At 42.1% G+C, this 19,898-nt stretch overlaps 1 protein-coding gene across 1 annotated transcript; it reads right to left on the bottom strand.

The window, feature by feature from the left end:
• Positions 1 to 2,240: 2,240 nt before the first annotated feature.
• LOC106585280 (arginine/serine-rich coiled-coil protein 2) lies at positions 2,241 to 18,761 on the bottom strand. The gene is made up of 10 exons (XM_014171334.3): positions 18,436 to 18,761; positions 16,609 to 16,765; positions 14,181 to 14,221; positions 8,390 to 8,559; positions 8,176 to 8,292; positions 6,897 to 7,019; positions 3,664 to 3,743; positions 3,289 to 3,557; positions 3,046 to 3,135; positions 2,241 to 2,952 (listed from the first exon to the last, which is right to left on the bottom strand). Exons 1-10 carry the CDS (start codon positions 18,439 to 18,441, stop codon positions 2,767 to 2,769), a joined length of 1,239 nt encoding a protein of 412 aa, XP_014026809.1. The 5' UTR covers positions 18,442 to 18,761; the 3' UTR covers positions 2,241 to 2,766.
• Positions 18,762 to 19,898: the final 1,137 nt, after the last annotated feature.

Below are 19,898 nucleotides of genomic sequence, written 5' to 3'. Positions count from 1 at the left end.
TGCAGAATCTGAGACTTTGCCTAATTATTATTAAACCCAGGGTCTTACAAACCTCGGGGAATTAGTCAAAGCTTAAATGATTGTTTAGTTATCATCATTGGGATTGAAAATTCTCTTGACACTTTTCAAATTTTAGAAAATAGGAAATGGCAGAGTGATTTCTGCATATTGCAACTTTAATATAGTTGATTCACAGTTTGTTTTGCTATTTTAAGCTGCGGGTGATGATCGTATCTGGTGTGGATGGACAAAATCAACATGCGTGGCCGGTGTGGTCAGCATGTTACGGTACACAGTGAGAGGACAAAGGATTGAAATCCCATCAGACCTTTCATAACAAATCCAAATTGGACAACTTTAAACACAGGATACAATGATCGAAATGAGCCTGTGCTGGTCTATGTTACACGGGCCTAGATTCCATCACTTCAACATTAACCCGTGATAACTGACAACTGCACTGCATATAATGTATTTTGTTTATAAAAAAATTAAAATACATTGTGTATAGATGTCTTTTTTGTTGTACCATACAAGCATAACACACTTCTCTAAGTGTCCCATACACCAATACAGAAACATTACCAAGCTGCTATTTTTTTATTTGATGTTATTAAATTGTCACCATATTGTAACTATGTACCTAAAGAAGACTGTTTCATTCCAAACAAATAACAAGTGCCCCGCATCACCCCTGGAAGTTTTGGCTGATGGCATCTCATTTAATAATTACCCGGCTAACATTAAACATTAAGATTTGTTTTGCATATTGGTGCTATAAAATATATTTTTTTTTAAGTTGAAACTGGACAATTTCAAAGTAAATATAATCTGCTCCATCAAATAACCAGTGCTCTACGTATTGGACTACATTCTCTGTATAGCATAAAATCTTACCCCTTCCTTGTTTCCCTGCCAGAGCTTCTTCCTTTTCTTCTCCTGCTCTGCAAACTTCATGGGTTGACAGTAGAAGGATTGTCATGTAGCCACAGTACAGTTGAAACCCAAGGACAATTTGACATAGCTTGAAATCCAGTCTGTTTAGCCTGAACTCCAGTTGTGCTAACATTCCACCCCTTGACAGTTCTTGTCATGCCAAACAGGACCAGCAAGGAGTGTAACGTTAGCACAGACAGACTGGATTTCAGGCTACATTTGACATGGTCCATAATGACCATCTATCTAGAGCAGACTGCCTCCTCTAATCTCAGACTATATAGTTATATACAACATTTACGTTACATTTACATTTACGTCATTTAGCAGACGCTCTTATCCAGAGCGACTTACAAATTGGTGCATTCACCTTATGATATCCACAGTACAATACACTGAAATACATTTAAATTCACCAGCCGTGGCAATTTTTCAAAACCATGCATAACTGTACATGGTGACATACATTTTTTAACAATGAAAGCTGAGTCGGGTGTGACAGTTTTAAGTCATTCCATATTCAATAATTCCAAGTTAACCTCAGTATACACAGATCATGTAGGTTATGAAAAGACCAGTTCATATTTAATCTGTTCCAATTCCATCTCAATAGTCTGTAGTGTACTCCTGTAGTGTTCCCTGTTGTTTCTGGATCACTAAAGCCGATTTGACTAGACCCCCTCACAGGAACCAAAAGGGTGTGATTTCACTGGATACCACAAGTGGTCATTTTTAAATATACAGTATAAAGACAGGCAGTTGGAGTCATGCAGGGGTGGAAAGAGTACTGAAATATCCTACTCAAGTAGAAATATTGTTACCTTAATGACATTTTACTAATATGCAAGTAGGATTTAGCCTAGTACAAAAAGTGGGCTCGAGACATGAATCCTAACTGCACCAGAAATTACATTAGAGAACATTTGGGACTGCTTGATGAATTTTACCACAGTGTTTGAGATCACAAAATGTAATTTACAATTGATATTTCACCAGGCTATTGTTCAGAGGCATTTTCTTAAATTATTTGTCAATAATTGAGCCTGATCCATGTCCTCAAAAGCAGTCATGTAATTTGTTGTTAATGGACTTCAAATCTTTGAGCATTAGCCATTTCCAGATTAAGCCTTAGTGTGTATTTTACCATTCATGTTCCAGTGTTAATTAATCAGTGTTGTATGCATCCTCTCTCAGCAAAGACCCTTTGGAAATTAATGTTTGTTACACCAACATCATTTTTGTTACTGTGTAAAAAGCATTTACAGCCAAAACAAACTCCTGGGACCACTTCAACACAAATTGACTTTCATTTCAAGAACATATGTAAGTTTATTGTTCATTCTTTCCATGAAACCATCAGATGCCTGGTCGACATCTTAGTAATATGATCCACTCTTTTCCATTTCCATTCAGTAGAAAGGAAACAAAGAAGATAACACAACATATTGAGATTAGGATTCAGATCAATTTGTAAAGAATCTTGGTAAATGAACATAAACAGAATAATTTTACTTGATCTACATAATGTTCCATTTCAAACCATCCAAAATATATACATTTTTTGTAAAAAAACAAATATGCAATCACATTTCTCAAACAGAAATCTAAATCCAGCCAGTATCAGTCATTAAACTATTGCATAATTCTGAAAAGATGTACACTGAGGAAAACTCAGCATCTATTTACATGAGAATGTTTAAAAGACGTGAGATTGTTTCTAAATAAAATGACAGATCCAATGCAACAACATCCATGCAATCTTGAGTGCTAGCTGTGAGTGGAGAGACCAATGAGAAAGAAAGCAAGGGCAAGCCAGTGCATGGTTTGGCATTAGATGGTGTCCATGCCCCGTGAGAATGAAGAGCCGAAGCCTAGTCCCATGCCTCTTTGAGTGTGGGTCTGGGACCTAGCCATCTCATACTGAACGTCCAGGTTATGGAACATCTCCTCCTGCTGCTGCAGGGTCTTCAGGCCTTCGTCATTGAGTGGCTTTGAGGCCTCGCCTTCCTCTTCCCCCTGACAGGACAGAAACCACAGTGTTAGAAATGCAAGGCTCTGCACCATTCAACACACACAAATCGGAAAATAAAAGGACTCCGTTATACATACTTTGATGCCCATCAGTTTACGAAATTTAACATTTTGGTCCTTATTTCCGAAGTTCAGCTTCTCCCACAACTCAGCTGTCTGTGACTTGTCCTTCAAAACAAACAATTTTCATTTATTAGTAAGTTGCAACAATCATACCACCATTCTACTAGTTCTACATTCCGGATGTTACAAAGAAAAGATAATCTGCTCCATCAAATAACCAGTGCTCTACGTATTTCACTACATAGCATAAAATCTTACCCCTTCCTTCTTTCCCTGCCAGAGCTTCTTCCTTTTCTTCTCCTGCTCGGCAAACTTCATGGGGTTGACAGCAGAGGGATTGTAATAACTGGGCACAGCAATGCCAGTCTCTGCTAAGGTTTTAGCTTGTAGGGCTGCCATCTGCGCTGCCATGGCGATCTGAGGCGTGACCTGGGTCCCTGAGGCCAGGAGAGCTGCCACATTGAGGACAGGGTTGGTAGCAGCTGCAGCAGCAACTACTACTGTGTCAGACAGCAGGGGAGCTGGAACTAGAAATGCAAAAAAGTGGGTCTATGTTAGTGACCCGTTTCTATGGTTTTACTCACAGATAACATTTTTTGTAGGTGTAATTGATGGCCGAGGAGAGCGTCTCACCTGCAGGTACCTCCTGATGCTGCTGTTTCTCCAAAATCTCCTTTTCTTTCTGCTCTTGCAGTTTCTTTGCCCTTTCCAACCTGGAGATAGAGGCAAGTAAAGAGTGTTCATATGTCAGCCAGGCTTTAGAGCAGATTGTCCGCTACTTTAACAAGTACAAGAAGTCCTGATACGACCTCCACGCAGTCAAACAAGCAATATAGGAATAAGGCGGAATCATACTACACAGGTTCCAATGCATGTGCCAGGGGAAGACCCAACTGTGATATGCCCAACGATGCCTCTCTTCCAGCTGAACTCAATGCATTTTATGGATGCGTAGACAATAACACGCTACCATGCGCAAGCACCCACACCGACCCAGAGGACTGGGAGAGCTCGCTCTGAGGCCGACATGAGTAAGGTCAATCGGGTCAACACTCACAAGGCCGCAGGGCTGGACGGCATTCCAGGGCGCGTTCTCTGAGCATGTGCAGATCAGCTGGCAGGCATATTCATGTTCAATCTCTCCTTGTCCCCTGTCTGAAATCCCACTACCATAATGTCTGTTCCCAAGAACTAAGGCTTCATGCCACAATGACCACCACCGCCCTGTAGCACTCACAACTGTAATCATGAAGTGCTTTGAGGCTGGTTATCCACACAACTCCATCATCCTAGACCAGTGGTCACCAACCAGTCGATCGCAATCGACTGGTCGATCTCCAAAGCATTCCTAGTCGATCACCAAACATTTCTGTAGAAAACCCAACGATAAAGCCTTGAGGTATTTATTTTTTAATTAAACGCACCTATAGGCCTACAGCTGGCCATAGACTGTAAAAAGAAGACTCAAACGCACACCAAAGTTAATACTGTGAGGTGACTATGAGACTCAATGAATAGAGCAAAGAGCTGCTGTTTTATTGACTAAGTTGTTATTCAACACTATATACACACTTTTATAAACCATAAAAATGAGCATTTACCTTAATTCCAGTCAAGCGATAACCAGCACTGCAGCAGCAGTGAATGAGTAAAGCAAAATGTTCCGTTAAGCTCGCGCTGTTATTATTAGCGGGTTGTGTGTTCTTTTTCCCCATATGAAGGAATATTTCACTTTCTCTTGTCATAGGAGTGACATGAATTGCTGCACGAGGCAGAAATAATGTACAGACTCTTGAGTTACACCATCAGCTGGAAGTCTGTCCCCTTTTCTCAGTGGAGGGAGGGAGAGCGGAGGGACGGTGAGTCGGATGAGATGCAGCCTCAACGCTGCTCCCTCACTCCCCTCAGACTGAACAGATGCAGGCCTTCAGTAAGGTACATTATTTAAATAATATTAAGCTCACTCAGCTTTGCCTCACAAGTAATACAACAAATTAGTCCTATGTACAGTGCATTCGGAAAGTATTCAGACCCCTGGACTTTTCCACATTTTGTTACGTTTACAGCCTTCTTCTAAAATTGATTCAATTATTTCCCCCCCCTCATCTACACACAATATACCATCATGAAAAAGCAAAAATAATTAAATAAAAACGCAAATATCACATTTACACAAGTATTCAGACCATTTACTCAATACTTTGTTGAAGCCCCTTTGGCAGCGATTACAGCCTTGAGTCGTCTTAGGTATGACGCTACAAGCTTGGCACACCTGTATTTGGGGAGTTTCTCCCATTCTTCTCTGCAGATCCTTTCAAGCTGTTAGGTTGAATGGGGAGTGTCGCCGCACAGCTATTTTCAGGTCTCTCCAGAGATGTTCGATCAGGTTCAAGTCCGGGCTCTGGCTGGGCCCCTCAGAGACTTGTCTTGAAGCCACTCCTGCGTTGTCTTGGCTGTGTGTTTAGGGTTGTCTTGTTGGAAGGTGAACCTTTGCTCAGGATCTCAGACTGGGGCAATCTAAAGCATGTTTTCCATCAAGGATCTCTCTGTACTTTGCTCCGTTCAGCTTTCCCTCAATCCTAACTAGTCTCCCAGTCCCTATTGCTGAAAAACATACCCACAGCACCATGCTTCACCGTAGGGATGGTGCCAGGTTTCTTCCAGATGTGATGCTAGGAATTCAGGCCAAACAGTTCAATCTTGTTTCTCATGGTTAGAGTCCTTTAGGTGCCTTTTGGCAAACTCCAAGCGGGCTGTCATGTGACTTATGAGGAGTGGCTTCTGTCTGGCCATTCTACCATAAAGGTCTGATTTGTGGAGTGTTATAGACAGGTGTGCCTTTCCAAATCATGTCCAATTATTTGAATTTACCACAGGTGGACTCCAATCAAGTTGTAGAAACATCAAGGATGTTGAGCAGGTTGTCCTTCTGGAAGGTTCTCCCATCTCCACAGAAGAACTCTGGAGCTCTGTCGGAGTGACCATCACGTTCTTGGTCACCTTCCCGACCAAGGCACTTCTCCCCCGATTGCTCAGTTTGAACAGGCGACCAGCTCTAGGAAGAGTCTTGGTGGTTCCAAACTTCTTCCATTTAAGAATGGATGCTCCTGTGTTCTTGGGGACCTTCAATGCTGCAGAATGTTTTTGGTACCCTTCTAGGAGCTCTACAGAGAATTCCTTCGACCTCATGGCTTGGTTTTTGCTCTGAAATGCACTGTCAACTGTGGGACCTTATATAGACAGGTGTGTGCCTTTCTAAATTATGTCCAATCAATTGAATTTACCACAGGTGGATTCCAATCAAGTTGTAGAAACATCTCAAGGATGATCAATGGAAACAGGATGCACCTGAGCTCAATTCCGATTCTCATAGCAAAGGGTCGAAATACTTATGTAAATATGGTATGTGTTTTATTTTTTTTAAATAAATTAGCAAAAATGTCTAAACACCTGTTTTCGCTTTGTCATTACGGTGCATTGTGTGTGTAGATTGAGGATTTTTATTTAATACATTTTAGAATAAGGCTGTAACGTAATAAAATATTGAAAAGGGTAAGGGGTCTGTATACTTTCCGAATGCACTGTACATATCTAGCTCGATCACTCCAGTATCCCTGCGCATTTTAAATATGGTATTGGAACTGACCCTGTATATAGCTACTTACCTTCTTGTGTTCTTATTTCCATTTCTGGTGTGTTTTTGTTCTGATGTTATTTTTAGTGCACCATTGCTTTTGATTACTGCATTGTTGGGTTTGGAGTTTTTAAGAAAGGAATTTCACTGTACTGGTGCACGTGACATTAAACCTCACAGACACTCAACAAACAAATCTTCAGGTCACAGTTCCTCTAAGCCACTGCAGTACCTTCTGGCCAGCGCCTCCTGTGCGTCCATGGCAGTGTTTCTGCCCCGGAAAGCCGGGGGGCTCACAGACCTGCTACGACTCTTCTCTTTTCTGCGCACCTTATCAGTCTTCTTCTTCCGCTCCCTAAAGAGACATCATAGCATTTCAAGATCAACAGAAAGATATACATTCTCACACACACGGTTACAAACTGACAGAGGTGCAAACATTAGGCACACAGGAGTGGTTACCAATAGGGGTGTGAATGTGTAAACATATAGAAAAAAATCCCTACCCGAAACTATTTTCTTTTTAAACAAAATGACAACCACAGTGTAGTCATCACAAAACTACCACCAACAGGTCCTGACCATCATCGGAAAAAGTAACAATTACCTAATGCAACAATGCTGTAACGTTAGGAGATATTAAGCTTTTAAATTATTTGCCATGGATATAAAGTGCTCCGCACATCATCGTCGTTAACATTTGGAAAAATGGCAGAGTGAGACAGGGAAGTGACAGCAGCAAAGTCCTGCATGGCAATACTTTGAGAAGATAAATGAGAAGGTGATGAAATGCAAACTTTGTGGTAGAATTGAGCTACAGTGGCAGAACAGGTGCAATGCTGAAAGGGAGTCACCATGAGACTCAACCCGTTGCTGGTAGCAGTGTGATTAGGGAATGAGAAAGAAAATCACAGCGCTGATGACAGAAATTATTACTGTTGATATGCAGCCATTGTCAATGGTAGAGGATGTCAGATTCAAAACCCCCTAATGACATATCTAGAACCAGACTACAAGACGCCATGTCGAAAAACCGTGACAGCCCTGATAGAGAAACTGTATGGCGATTGCTACGCAAGTACAAAGCGCGAGCTCTCAAACGCAATACGTGGCATTAACAGATTGTTGGATGTCTAAGAGCATGCGGTTGGTTATACATCATTGCAACGAGCCATCAAACTGATGAGAAGTGGAACATGAAGCACGTACTGACAACATGGAGGCGCGGCACACAACAGAGAACCTAAAACGGCATTAATACCATCATTGCTGAGTGGGTGGGGGACAGCAGTAAGGTGAGTGCTGTCTGGTAGGGTTTCCACTAGTTACCACAGACACAAAGTCAAAATGGGCTATATTGTAAAAATGTATGAATGCCCCCTAGCATTTCTCCCCAAATAAAGGCCAGTTTAAAAATGTTAAGATTTTTTTTTTTTTTTTACATTTGTCACATCCCTAGTTACCAAAGACAAACACAGAGAATAGTAGGGAGAGTAGCAAGAGAAACCCACCTGCTTTTGCTCCTGTGGCGGTGTTTGGTCTTTGAACCCGACCGGGAGCTGGCCCTCTTCTTCTTCTCCCGCGGGGACCGCGATCTCCGTTTGTCCCGACTTCTGCTGCGATGACGTCTAAAACAGTGTGAAAACAAAATGCTCCCCAGTTCACGGTTACTAGTCTCAATACATATCAAGACAGCATGTACCATCTCCATGAACCTAGACCCACCTGTCCCGTGAGTGTGACCTGGAGTGGCTCCGTCCCTTCTTGTCTTTGCGCCGGTGTCGCTCCTCCCCATTCTCTGCAGAAAGTCTCTCCCTGCCCCTCTCAGTCTGCTCCGGCTGCTCATCCGACTTGCTGTGAGATTTTGATGGCTTCTCAGAGTCCCTCCTTCGTGCCTGTTTTAAGAAGAAGTTGTCTCTTTCAGGAAAATAGTGCAACAAAGAGCGTTAGTACAACGGTTTGATACAGAAAATACCAAAGCATGTTGAGAACTCTTGCTCATTTCAGACAGATTTTGACTTATCACCAGAAACCGACCGACCATACAGTGCCTTTCAGAAAGTATTCCGACCACTTGACTTTTTCCATATTTTGTTATGTTACATCCTTATTCTAAAATTGATTAAATAAAACAAATTATCATCAATCTACACACAATACCCCATAATGACAAAGCAAAAACAGGTGTGGAAATTTTAGCAAATTTAAAACTGAAATACCTAATTTACAAAAGTATTCAGACCATTTGCTATGAGACTCGAAATTGAGCTCAGGTGCATCCTGTTTCCATTGATCATCCTTTGGATGTTTCTTCAACTTGAAGAAACATGGAGTCCACCTGTGGTGAATTCAATTGATTGGACATGATTTAGAAAAGGCACACACCTGTCTATATAAAAGGTCCCATAGTCGACCGTGCATGTCAGAGCAAAAACCAAGCCATGTGTTCGTAGGAATTGTCCGTAGAGCTCAGAGACACGATTGTGTCGAGGCACAGATCTGGGAAAGGGTACCAAAAACATGTCTGCAGCATTGAAGGTCCCCAAGAACACAGTGACCTCCATCATTCTTAAATGTAGGAAGTACGGAACCACCATGACTCTTCCTAGAGCTGGCTGCCCGGCCAAACTAAGCAATCGGGGGAGAAGGGCCTTGGTCAGGGAGGTGACCAAGAACCCGATGGTCACTCTGACCGTGCTCTAGAGTTCCTCTGTGGCGATGGTGTAGGAGACTTCCCAGTCATCTGATGATTCTCAGTACCAATACTGTTCTCTTTGAAGTAGATAGAATAATCAATAAAAGTTTAAATATTAGACATTTGTAAGCAGAATGAAGGCTGAAGCCCATGTGACTGTATAAAGCTGGATCAACATCGAATTGACCATTGGACATGTAAAAAAACAGAACATAAGCAGAATCTGTGTAGATGAGGCAAGGTAGACTAACAAGACGCGTCTGGTCTGGGACATGTCTGATCTTGTGAAGGCTACTGGACACGCACATGGGTTAATCATACAGACAATATAGGTCTGAACTTGAAGACCTTTGGACAGGAACATTAGCTAAGGGGTATGCATGTCAAGCCACTAATAGAATCTATGCCCCAATATCTGAGATAATAAGAGAACGGAAACTAAGTAAGACAACGTGATTCGTAAAGTGGAGTGACGATGTTATGTAAGGGTAAAACTGTATAAAAGCCAAGCACTAAGAATGAGGCAGTTTTTCCATGGAATTGCTCGGCTTCTGTTACTTTCGTAATAAAGTCAAATTGAATTTACAAGCTCCTGTATCTGAGAAGTATTTGATTTAATATTTTCTACAACAATGGTTGTCCTTCTGGAAGGTTTTCCCATCGTTGCAGCACTCAGGCCTTCACAATAGAGTGGCCAGATGAAAGCCACTCCACAGTAAAAGGCACATGACAGCCCGCTTGGAGTTTGCCTAAAGATTCTCTGGCCTGAATGCCAAGCGTCAGATCTGGATGAAATCTGGCACCATCCCTATGGTGAAGAATGGTGGTGGCAGCATCATGCTGTGGGGATGTTTTTCAAAGGCAGGGACTGGGAGACTAGTCAGGATCGAGGCAAAGATGAACGTAGCAAAGTACAGGAGAGATCCTTGATGAAAAACTGCTCCAGAGCGCCCAGGACCTCAGACTGGGGCAAAGGATCACCTTCCAACAGGACAACAGCCCTAAGCACACAGCCAAGACAATGCAGGAGTGGATTTGGGACAAGCCTCTGAATGTCCTTGAGTGGCCCAGCCAGGGCCTGGATTTGAACCCGATCAAACATCTCTGGAGAGACCTGAAAATAGCTGTTCAGCAACGCTTCCAATCCAACCTGACAGCGCTTGAGAGGATCTGCAGAGAAGAATGGGAGAAACTCCCCAAATACAGGTGTGCCAAGCTTGTAGAGTCATAGCGATTACAGACTCGAGTCTTCTTGGGTATCAAAAGGTGATTCAACAAAGTATTGAGTAAAGGGTCTGAATACTTATGTAAAACGTTTTTTTTTTTTATACATTCTCAAAAAATGTCTAAAACCTGGTTTTGCGTTTGCGTTGTGTGTAGTTTGGTGATTTTTCTATATAAACTCAGCAAAAAAAAGAAATGTCCTCACTGTCAACTGCGTTTATTTTCAGCAAACTTAACATATGTAAATATGTTATGACAAACTGAACAAGTTCCACAGACATTTGACTAAATGAAATGGAATAATGTGTCCCTGAACTAAGGGGGGGGTCAAAATCAAAAGTCAGTCAGTATCTGGTGTGGCCACCAGCTGCATTAAGTATGGCAGTGCATCTCCTCCTCATGGACTGCACCAGATTTGAGATCCGGGTTCTTCGCTGGCCATGGCAGAACACTGACATTCCTGTCTCGCAGGAAATCACGCACAGAACAAGCAGCATGGCTGGTGGCATGGTCATGCTGGAGGGTCAAGTCAGGATGAGCACCACATGAGGGAGGAGGATGTCTTCCCTGTAACGCACAGCGTTGAGATTGCCTGCAATGACAACAAGCTCAGTCCGATGATGCTGTGACACACCGCCCCAGACCATGATGGACCCTCCACCTCCAAATCGATCCCGCTCCAGAGTACAGGCCTCGGTGTAACGCTCATTCCTTTGACGATAAACGCGAATCCGACCATCACCCCTGGTGAGACAAAACCGTGACTCGTCGGTGAAGAGCACTTTTTGCCAGTCCTGTCTGGTCCAGCGACAGTGGGTTTGTGCTCATAGGCGACGTTGTTGCCGGTGATGTCTGGTGAGGACCTGCCTTACAACAGGCCTACAAGCCCTCAGTCCAGCCTGTCTCAGCCTATTTCGGACAGTCTGAGCACTGAAGGAGGGATTGTGCATTCCTGGTGTAACTCGGGCAGTTGTTGTTGCCGCCATCCTGTACCTGTCCCGCAGGTGTGATGTTTGGATGTACCAATCCTGTGCAGGTGTTGTTACACGTGGTCTGCCACTGCGAGGATTATCAGCTGTCCGTCCTGTAGCGCTGTCTTAGGCGTCTCACAGTACAGACATTGCAATTTATTGCCCTTGCCACATCTGCAGTCCTCATGCCTCCTTGCAGCATGCCTAAGGCACATTCATGCAGATGAGCAGGGACCCTGGGCATCTTTCTTTTGGTGTTTTTCCAGAGTCAGTAGAAAGGCCTCTTTAGTGTCCTATGTATTCATAACTGTGACCAAATGTGCTCCTACCGTCTGTAAGCTGTTAGTATCTTAACGACCATTCCACAGATGCATGTTCATTAATTGTTTATGGTTCATTGAACAAGCATGGGAAACAGTGTTTAAACCCGTTACAATGAAGATCTGTGAAGTTATTAGGATTTTTACGAATTATCTTTGAAAGACAGGGATCTGAAAAAGGGACGTAGCTTTTTTTTTGCTGAGTTTATATACACATACCACACACTTTAAGGCTCATACGTAACAAAATGTGAAAAAGTCAAGGGGTCTGAATCACTTCTGAATGCACTGAATGTCAGAAGTATAAAACGGCTCGAAGGAGCTTGATAGGCTAACTGGAGAGAAAGGTTTCAATGAATTGCCCTCCAACTCCAATGTATACTGAACAAAAATATAAAAACGCAGTAATTGAAATTAAGAGTTACAGTTCATAACGAAATCAGTCAATTTAATTCATTAGGCCCTAATCTATGGATTTTACATGACTGGGAATACAGATATGCATTTATTGGTCACAAAGACCTAAAAAAAAAAATGTATGGGCGTGAATAAGGAAAGCAGTCAGTATCTGGTGTGACCACCATTTGTCTCATGCAGCGCGACACATCTCCGCAAAGAGTTGATCGGACTGTTGATTGTGGCCTGTGTAACGTTGTCCCACTCCTCTTCAATGGTTGTGCGAAGTTGCTGAATATTGGCAGGAACTGGAATACGCTGTAGTACACGTTGATCCAGAGCATCCCAAATGTGCTCAATGGGTGATGTCTGGTCAGTATGCAGGCCATGGAAAAGATCCTTGCGACATGGGGCCATGCATTGTCATGCTGAAACATGAGGTGATGGCGGAGGATGAATGACACGAAAATGGACCTCAGGGTCTCGCCAGTGTCTGTGCATTCAAATTGCCATCGATAAAATGCAAGTGTGTTCATTGTCCGTAGCTTATGCCTTCCCATACCATAACCCCACCATGGGGCACGCTGTTCAGTGTTGACATCAGCAAACCGCTCGCCCACACGGCGCCATACACATGGTCTGCGGTTGCAAGGCTGGATGGATGTACTGCCAAGTTTTCTGAAATGACGCTGGAGGCGGCTTATTGTAGAGAAATTAACATTGAATTATCTGGCAACAGCGCTGGTGGACATTCCTGCAGTCAGCATGCCAATTGTATGCTCCCTCAAAACATCTGTGGCATTGTGTTGTGTGACAAAACTGCACATTTTAGAGCAGCCTTTAAATTGTCCCTAGCATAAGATATACCTGTGCAATGATCTTGACATGCCACACCTGTCAGGAGGATGGCTTATCTTGGCCAAGGAGAAATCCTCACTAACAGGGATGCAAACAAATTTGTGCACAAAATTTGAGAGAAATAAACTTTTTGCGCATATGGAACATTTCTGGGATCTTTTATATCAGCTCATGGAACATGGGACCAACACTTTACATGTTGAATTTATATTTTTGTTCAGTGTATTTAGACTAGTAGATCCAACTTATAGTGCATACGTTTTGTCATGTCCACCACCTACTCAAGTGCACCAAGTAAGTACAGCCACTTCTACTTAGTTTTGTTTCAAATATATAACGTAGGTACATGTATTAAAAACCTTAAACTCAATGTAGGTTACCGTAGATCTGAGAGACAGCTTTAATACCTTCGTTTTAGTTCATGTAACACTACATTCCCTTCCCCATCTACAAGTGCAGCTTTCAAAAGGCAGGCTAAGAATGAATTGGATTAATAAGGTTACTGCCAGCAGACTGTTTGTCTTTGAGTAATTGTAATAACAATGCAGCTTGAATTGAACCCAGTAAAAGGCTGTAATTTCCTTTATTTTCTTAATTCTAGGAGGCAAGTATGAATTTGAATGGCTGATAGTTACCTGTCCGAGTAGTAGACATATAATTTTGCTATGTCAGCAGCGTCTTCAGTTCAGTGTCTCTTCGTGCTTTAGCACGCTGAGTATGATTTATTGTAGAAATGTTATCATGTGGTCTACACACAGGATTTATTCAAAAGAAAAATATCCTACATATTCAATCTTCACCATCTAGTATGGACGGCTACACTTAGTGACAGATGTCCAAGAAGAATAAGTTCATGTAAATAAAAAAATATTTCTCTCTTCTTCAATTGAATTAATTCCATGCCCATCTTAATCTCTTAAACTTTGATTCAGGTGAAATAGCCTACACTGTTGTTTGGTACTTACCATGATCTAAGACAAAAAAACTAACGACATTCAAGATGGTGACAATGCTGTACTTTTAGTTCACTAAAATGAACTAATATTAGTTACCTCTTTGCTCCTGCTCCGACTTCGTCTGTGCTTTTTATCACCTGTAAAAGTAAAACGGATTGGTGAGAACAGTGACCAATTCTATTGCACCTTCAAATTAGGGTTGCCTTAGCCCTGGAGCGCACGCCGTCATATACACAGTTAAAGCCGCAATGTCACTTTTTGGGGTGACCTGACCAAATTCACATAGAAATGCAAGTTCATAGAAATACTTTGAAGAATCTCAAATATATTTTGATTTGTTTTACACTTTTTTGGTTATTACATAATTCCATGTGTTATTTCATAGTTTTGATGTCGTCATTATTTTACAATGTATATTTTTACTATTTTAAAGAAAAACCCTTGAATGGGTAGGTGTGTCAACTTTTGTCTGGTACTGTACAGTTGTGGCCAAAAGTTTTGAGAATGACAAATATTAATTTCCACAAATTTGCTGCTTCAGTGTCTTTAGATATTTTTGGGCAGATTTTACTATGGAATACTGAAGTCTAATTACAAGCATTTCATAAGTGTCAAAAGCTTTTATTAACAATTACATGAAGTTGATGCAGAGTCAATATTTGCAGTGTTGACCCTTCTTTTTCAAGACCTCTGCAATCTGCCCTGGCATGCTGTCAATTAACTTCTGGGCCACATCCTGACTGAAGGCAGCCCATTCTTGCATAATCAATGCTTGGAGTTTGTCAGCATTTGTGGGTTTTTGTTTGTCCACCCGCCTCTTGAGGATTGACCACAAGTTCTCAATGGAATTAAGGTCTGGGGCGTTTCCTGGCCATGGACCCAAAATATCAATGTTTTGTTCCCCGAGCCACTTTGCCACAAGGCAAGAGTGATAGCTAAGTGCTCCATCATGCTGGAAAAGGCATTGTTTGTCACCAAACTGTTCATGGAGGGTTGGGAGAAGTTGCTCTCGGCGGATGTGTTGGTACCATTCTTTATTCATGGCTGTGTTCTTAGGCAAAATTGTGAGTGAACCCATTCCCTTGGCTGAGAAGCAACCCCACACATGAACGGTCTCAGGATGCTTTACTGTTGGCATGACACAGGACTGATGGTAGCGCTCACCTTGTCTTCTCCGGACAAGCTTTTTTTCCGGATGCCCCAAACAATCGGAAAGGGGATTCATCAGAGAAAATGACTTTATCCCAGTCCTCAGCAGTCCAATTCCTGTACCTTTTGCAGAATATCAGTCTGTCCCTGATGCTTTTCCCAGAGAGAAGTGGCTTCTTTGCTGCCCTTCTTGACACCAGGCCATCCTCCAAAAGTCTTTGCCTCACTGTGCGTGCAGATGCACTCACACCTGCCTGCTGCCATTCCTGAGCAAGCTCTGTACTGGTGGTGCCCCGATCCCGCAGCTGAATCAACTTTAGGAGACGGTCCTGGCGCTTGCTGGACTTTCTTGGGCGCCCTGAAGCCTTCTTCACAACAATTGAACCGCTCCCCTTGAAGTTCTTGATGATCCGATAAATGGTTGATTTAGGTGCAATCTTACTGGCAGCAATATCCTTGCCTGTGAAGCCCTTTTTGTGCAAAGCAATGATGACGGCACGTGTTTCCTTGCAGGTAACCATGATTGACAGAGGAAGAACAGTGATTCCAAGCACCACCCTCCTTTTGAAGCTTCCAGTCTGTTATTCGAACTCAATCAGCATGACAGAGTGATCTCCAGCCTTGTCGTCGTTCACACTCACACCTGTGTTAACGAGAGAATCACTGACATGATGTCAGCTGGTCCTTTTGTGGTAGGGCTGAAATGCAGTGGAAATGTTTTTTGGGGATTCAGTTCATTTCCATGGCAAAGAGGGACTTTGCAATTCATCTGATCGCTCTTCATAACATTCTGGAGTATATGCAAATTGCCATCATACAAACTGAGGCAGCAGACTGTGAAAATTAATATTTGTGTCATTCTCAATTTTTGGCTACGACTGTATATCATAGTCAGAAGACAGTTTTATTAAACTGGCATCCCTTACACTACCTAGCAGTGCAAAAGAAAATATGAAATCCAGCTACTAGATTGTATCCCCCCTCCCCAAATCAAACACGGATGTCAACCAAACAACTGGATTTAATTATTTATTGGGCATTGTTCGGTGATGCAAACGGCGCATTCCCAATCCGAACACGGTCACAGGTCGGGAAATAACACACAAGGTGGGTATATGTTATACAACTAGACCCGAGTTCCACTCAGTCTAGAACCTGGGCTAGGGTTGCCTCTGATGAGTCACCTGTTGCACTTGACTATTTCTGTCTTTTCTGTCAACAAGTTACAGCTCTGTCCCTAAACTTATCTCAAAACAAATGCCATGACCAGTTGGCCTGGGATCTGAAGATGGATGTGTGACCTACCAAGTGACCTGAATGTGTTAACTCAAGCTACAAACATTATGCATTACCAAATTCAGTGCATTTAACTTACTTGATTTGCGCTTTCGGTCCCTGGAGCGTGACCTCGATCGTGAATGGTGGTGTTTTGAGCTTCTGGGCGATTTGGATGATTCCATAATGTGTTTTCTTTTGTCCGTGTAAAGAGAGCCCATCAAGGGTAGCAAATCAGTCGAATCGGCGTCACGTGCCTAAATCGAAGAAAACACACACACTATTCAACCTTATAGTTATTGGTCCTTTAAAGCAGCAATCTGCAATGACTGTTTCAGCACAAAACAGTGTCCCCTCCACTAGGTTTAATAAGGGAAAATGAATGACGACTCAAGCCTGTGTTAACACATTGAGCTAAGGCCTAGACATTAGCCTCTACAATTCCCGAGAGTGGAAGACTCCACTCTCACCTCTAACATGTAGGCTCACTTTTTGTGAACAATCCCATCACAAGTCAGACTGTTGAATAAACTTCTTTTGAAAGTACTTTGTTGTCTGCTGATTTTGTCCTCAAGTAGGAGGTAATCTAGGACAAAATATCAAGAGTGTTATTAATCCAACTTTCAGTACGCTGGTCTGAAAATCAGTTTGTATTTTCAACAATTCACACAATATTGCTGCGTTTACGTTCAAGTCGGAACTAGGAAACTAATTTCCTACTAGCTAACTGTTTTTTGTTATACAGGTGCCATGTTCAACGAATGCACTTCCACTGATTGCGAGGGAACATGCTTAGGTTAAAAACATTTGATACTTTGTCTCAGATTACCTTCTACATAAAGGACAACGTTGTTACATTCGGCTATTGTTTACATATTGTGCATCACGTGATGGCAAATACAAACAGAACCTAACGGCGCCGCCAAAAGTCAGGTAAACAACACTTTACTGTCGTTACCCCATCTACACTTCCTACCACCAAAAGGACCAACAACACAGACAACCGGTGAAGTGCATTTAAAATGTCATCATTGTATTCAATATTCTAGCTTGTAGAGACAGACTTTTTTTTTTTACAGCGACTTCTGTCAGACTGGTATCCACAGAGTAACCATGGTAACAGTGATGTTTAGGCAACCTAGACATTAGTTCTGAGGCCCAACAAGTTTCTTTGGCAAGGTTACTCGTCAGTCACACCGACGCAACTGGACACACTGTACCTCCCTTACACTAACATTGATTCACTAAAGATTGTGTATTTGTTTCCCAAAAAGCAATCTCAGAAGTGAAAAGCCCTTCTCCTGGACAGGTAATGGCAATGCAGGTATATGCTCCAACCCTACCAATACACCCAATGAAGATCCTGATGGCCATGGGCTGCTGGTTTGTTAAAGTTGCACACCTATAAAGGGGGAGGTCGTAGCCCATACCGGAGCTACAAAACCAGTTAATGAATGAAGGGGGTCGTTCTAAACAGAGATTAATTAGCTAGATTGCAAGTGGCAAAACAACATCACTCATTCATGCATTGCTAAATTACATAGATAGCTGTCTAGCTTACGTTAGCTGACTAGGTTTAAGTAACGGCTGTGCAAGCAAACTTTGATCAATAACTATATGAAGGAGAATTTCCATTTATTTACAAAATCAACACGACATGCCTTCCTGGTAAAAGCAACATAGTTAGCTAATGACGGTTATCAGGCCAAAGTATCTTTAGATGGCTAGTTAATTTATCTAACTAACCTAAACTCGCTGACTTGTCGACATGGCTGCCACTAGACAGTATTGTAATTCCTAATGCTATGCCTGCCACGGGCAGAGAGACGCCATCTTGATGAAACAACATCTTTAAAATAGCAATAGTTAACAAATGATTATATGAAGTCGATGGTAATGTATGCTGTGTTATTTTGTAAACACTTACCGTCATGGTACACTTGAGGAACTCCCTAAAATTAGATTGGAGTTGTTCTTTCCGTGCTATTCCAGTTCTTCCAGTTTCTTCTACTCGCTAGCGGCTAACTATAACCTGGACGACTATCACCATTTGCGCGTGCGCACACATACCAAATATTGGGGAAAATGGCTATTTGAATTACCTTCCTCTTGTTCTGATAGCGACTTCCGTAAATCTATAGAGCGCAAATAAATAAACAAACACCATTATATTAGTTCATCAACGTCAAAGTCCCAAAAAATGAGTAAAACTAATTAGAGTATTATCAGAGAGGTTTTAAATAATCGTATCTCTTTTTGGTCCCACTGCACAGCTTCCGGAAGCAAGTAGAGTTTTGCATCTCTCTTGAGGTCAAAATTTACCGCCAAATTCTAAACCACAGTGGGGCGGTATACTTTGCTTTAAAAAAAAGTATATTTTCAACCTTTTATAAGCAGAGACACAAAGCTGTATATCAAATATTTAGAGATGCCATTCATTGTCAGACGTGTACAATTATAAATGTTGACAATAGTTAGTCTTTAGCATGATTTTGAATTGTTGTGTATTAATGTCATAATCACATTTGTCCCACATCTGTATTGTAGAGGTGAGAAAAATACTGGTGGTGCGACAGTCTCATGTATGTTCATAGAACAGAGGTGAGTCCAGCTGTATCAATCTTCATAACTCAGTTTATAATTTTATACTTTAGCCGTTTTGTCTATTAGAGGTTTTGAAGTTAAGGGCCATCCACACCAAGGACGATAACTATAACTATAAACTATACATACATTACCTTAAGAAAGTATTCACACCCCTCTGGGTTTGGTGGATGCCAGGAGAACGCTACCTGCCCCAATGCATAATGCCAACTGTAAAGTTTGTTGGAGGAGGAATAATAGTCTGGGGCTGTTTTCCATGGTTCGGGCTAGGCCCCTTAGTTCCAGTGAAGGGAAAGTTTAACGCTGCAGCATACAATAATATTCTAGACGATTCTGTGCTTCCAAATTTGTAGCAACAGTTTGGGGAATGCCCTTTACTGTTTCACCATGACAATGCCCCCATGCACAAAGCGAGGTCCATACAGAAATGGTTTGTCATGATCAGTGTGGAAGAACTTGATTGGCCTGCACAGAGCCCTGACCACAACCCCATCGAACACCTTTGGGATGAATTGGAACGCCGACTGCAAGCCAGGCCTAATTGCCCAACATCAGTGCCCGACCTCACTAATGCTCTTGTCGCTGAATGGAAGCAAGTCCCCGCAACAATGTTCCAACATCTAGTGGAAAACCTTCCCAGAAGAGTGGAGTCTGTAGTTTTACAAATTTTTGAAAGGATTGTTTTTTATTTATTTTTAACCTTTATTTAACCAGGCAAGTCATTTAAAAATAAATTCTTATTTACAATGACGGCCTACACCGGCCAAACCCGGACGACGCTGGGCC

The sequence above is a fragment of the Salmo salar genome, chromosome 24 (genome assembly GCF_965601325.2).
Source record: "Salmo salar chromosome 24, fSalSal1, whole genome shotgun sequence".
In the NCBI taxonomy this organism is placed as follows: Eukaryota; Metazoa; Chordata; class Actinopteri; order Salmoniformes; family Salmonidae; genus Salmo; species Salmo salar.
Note: the sequence above shows the minus strand (reverse complement) of the source record. Positions and strands in the feature narration are given on the sequence as shown.

What these genes read in the sequence shown, in the direction of transcription:
- LOC106585280 (XM_014171334.3), bottom strand. An exon ending in CGCCACAGGAGCAAAAGCAG is followed by an intron (nt 7,020 to 8,175) that starts GTGGGTTTCTCT and finishes ATGTCTCTTTAG; the next exon opens with GGAGCGGAAGAAGAAGACTG. An exon ending in GTAAACTGATGGGCATCAAA is followed by an intron (nt 2,953 to 3,045) that starts GTATGTATAACG and finishes CTGTCCTGTCAG; the next exon opens with GGGGAAGAGGAAGGCGAGGC.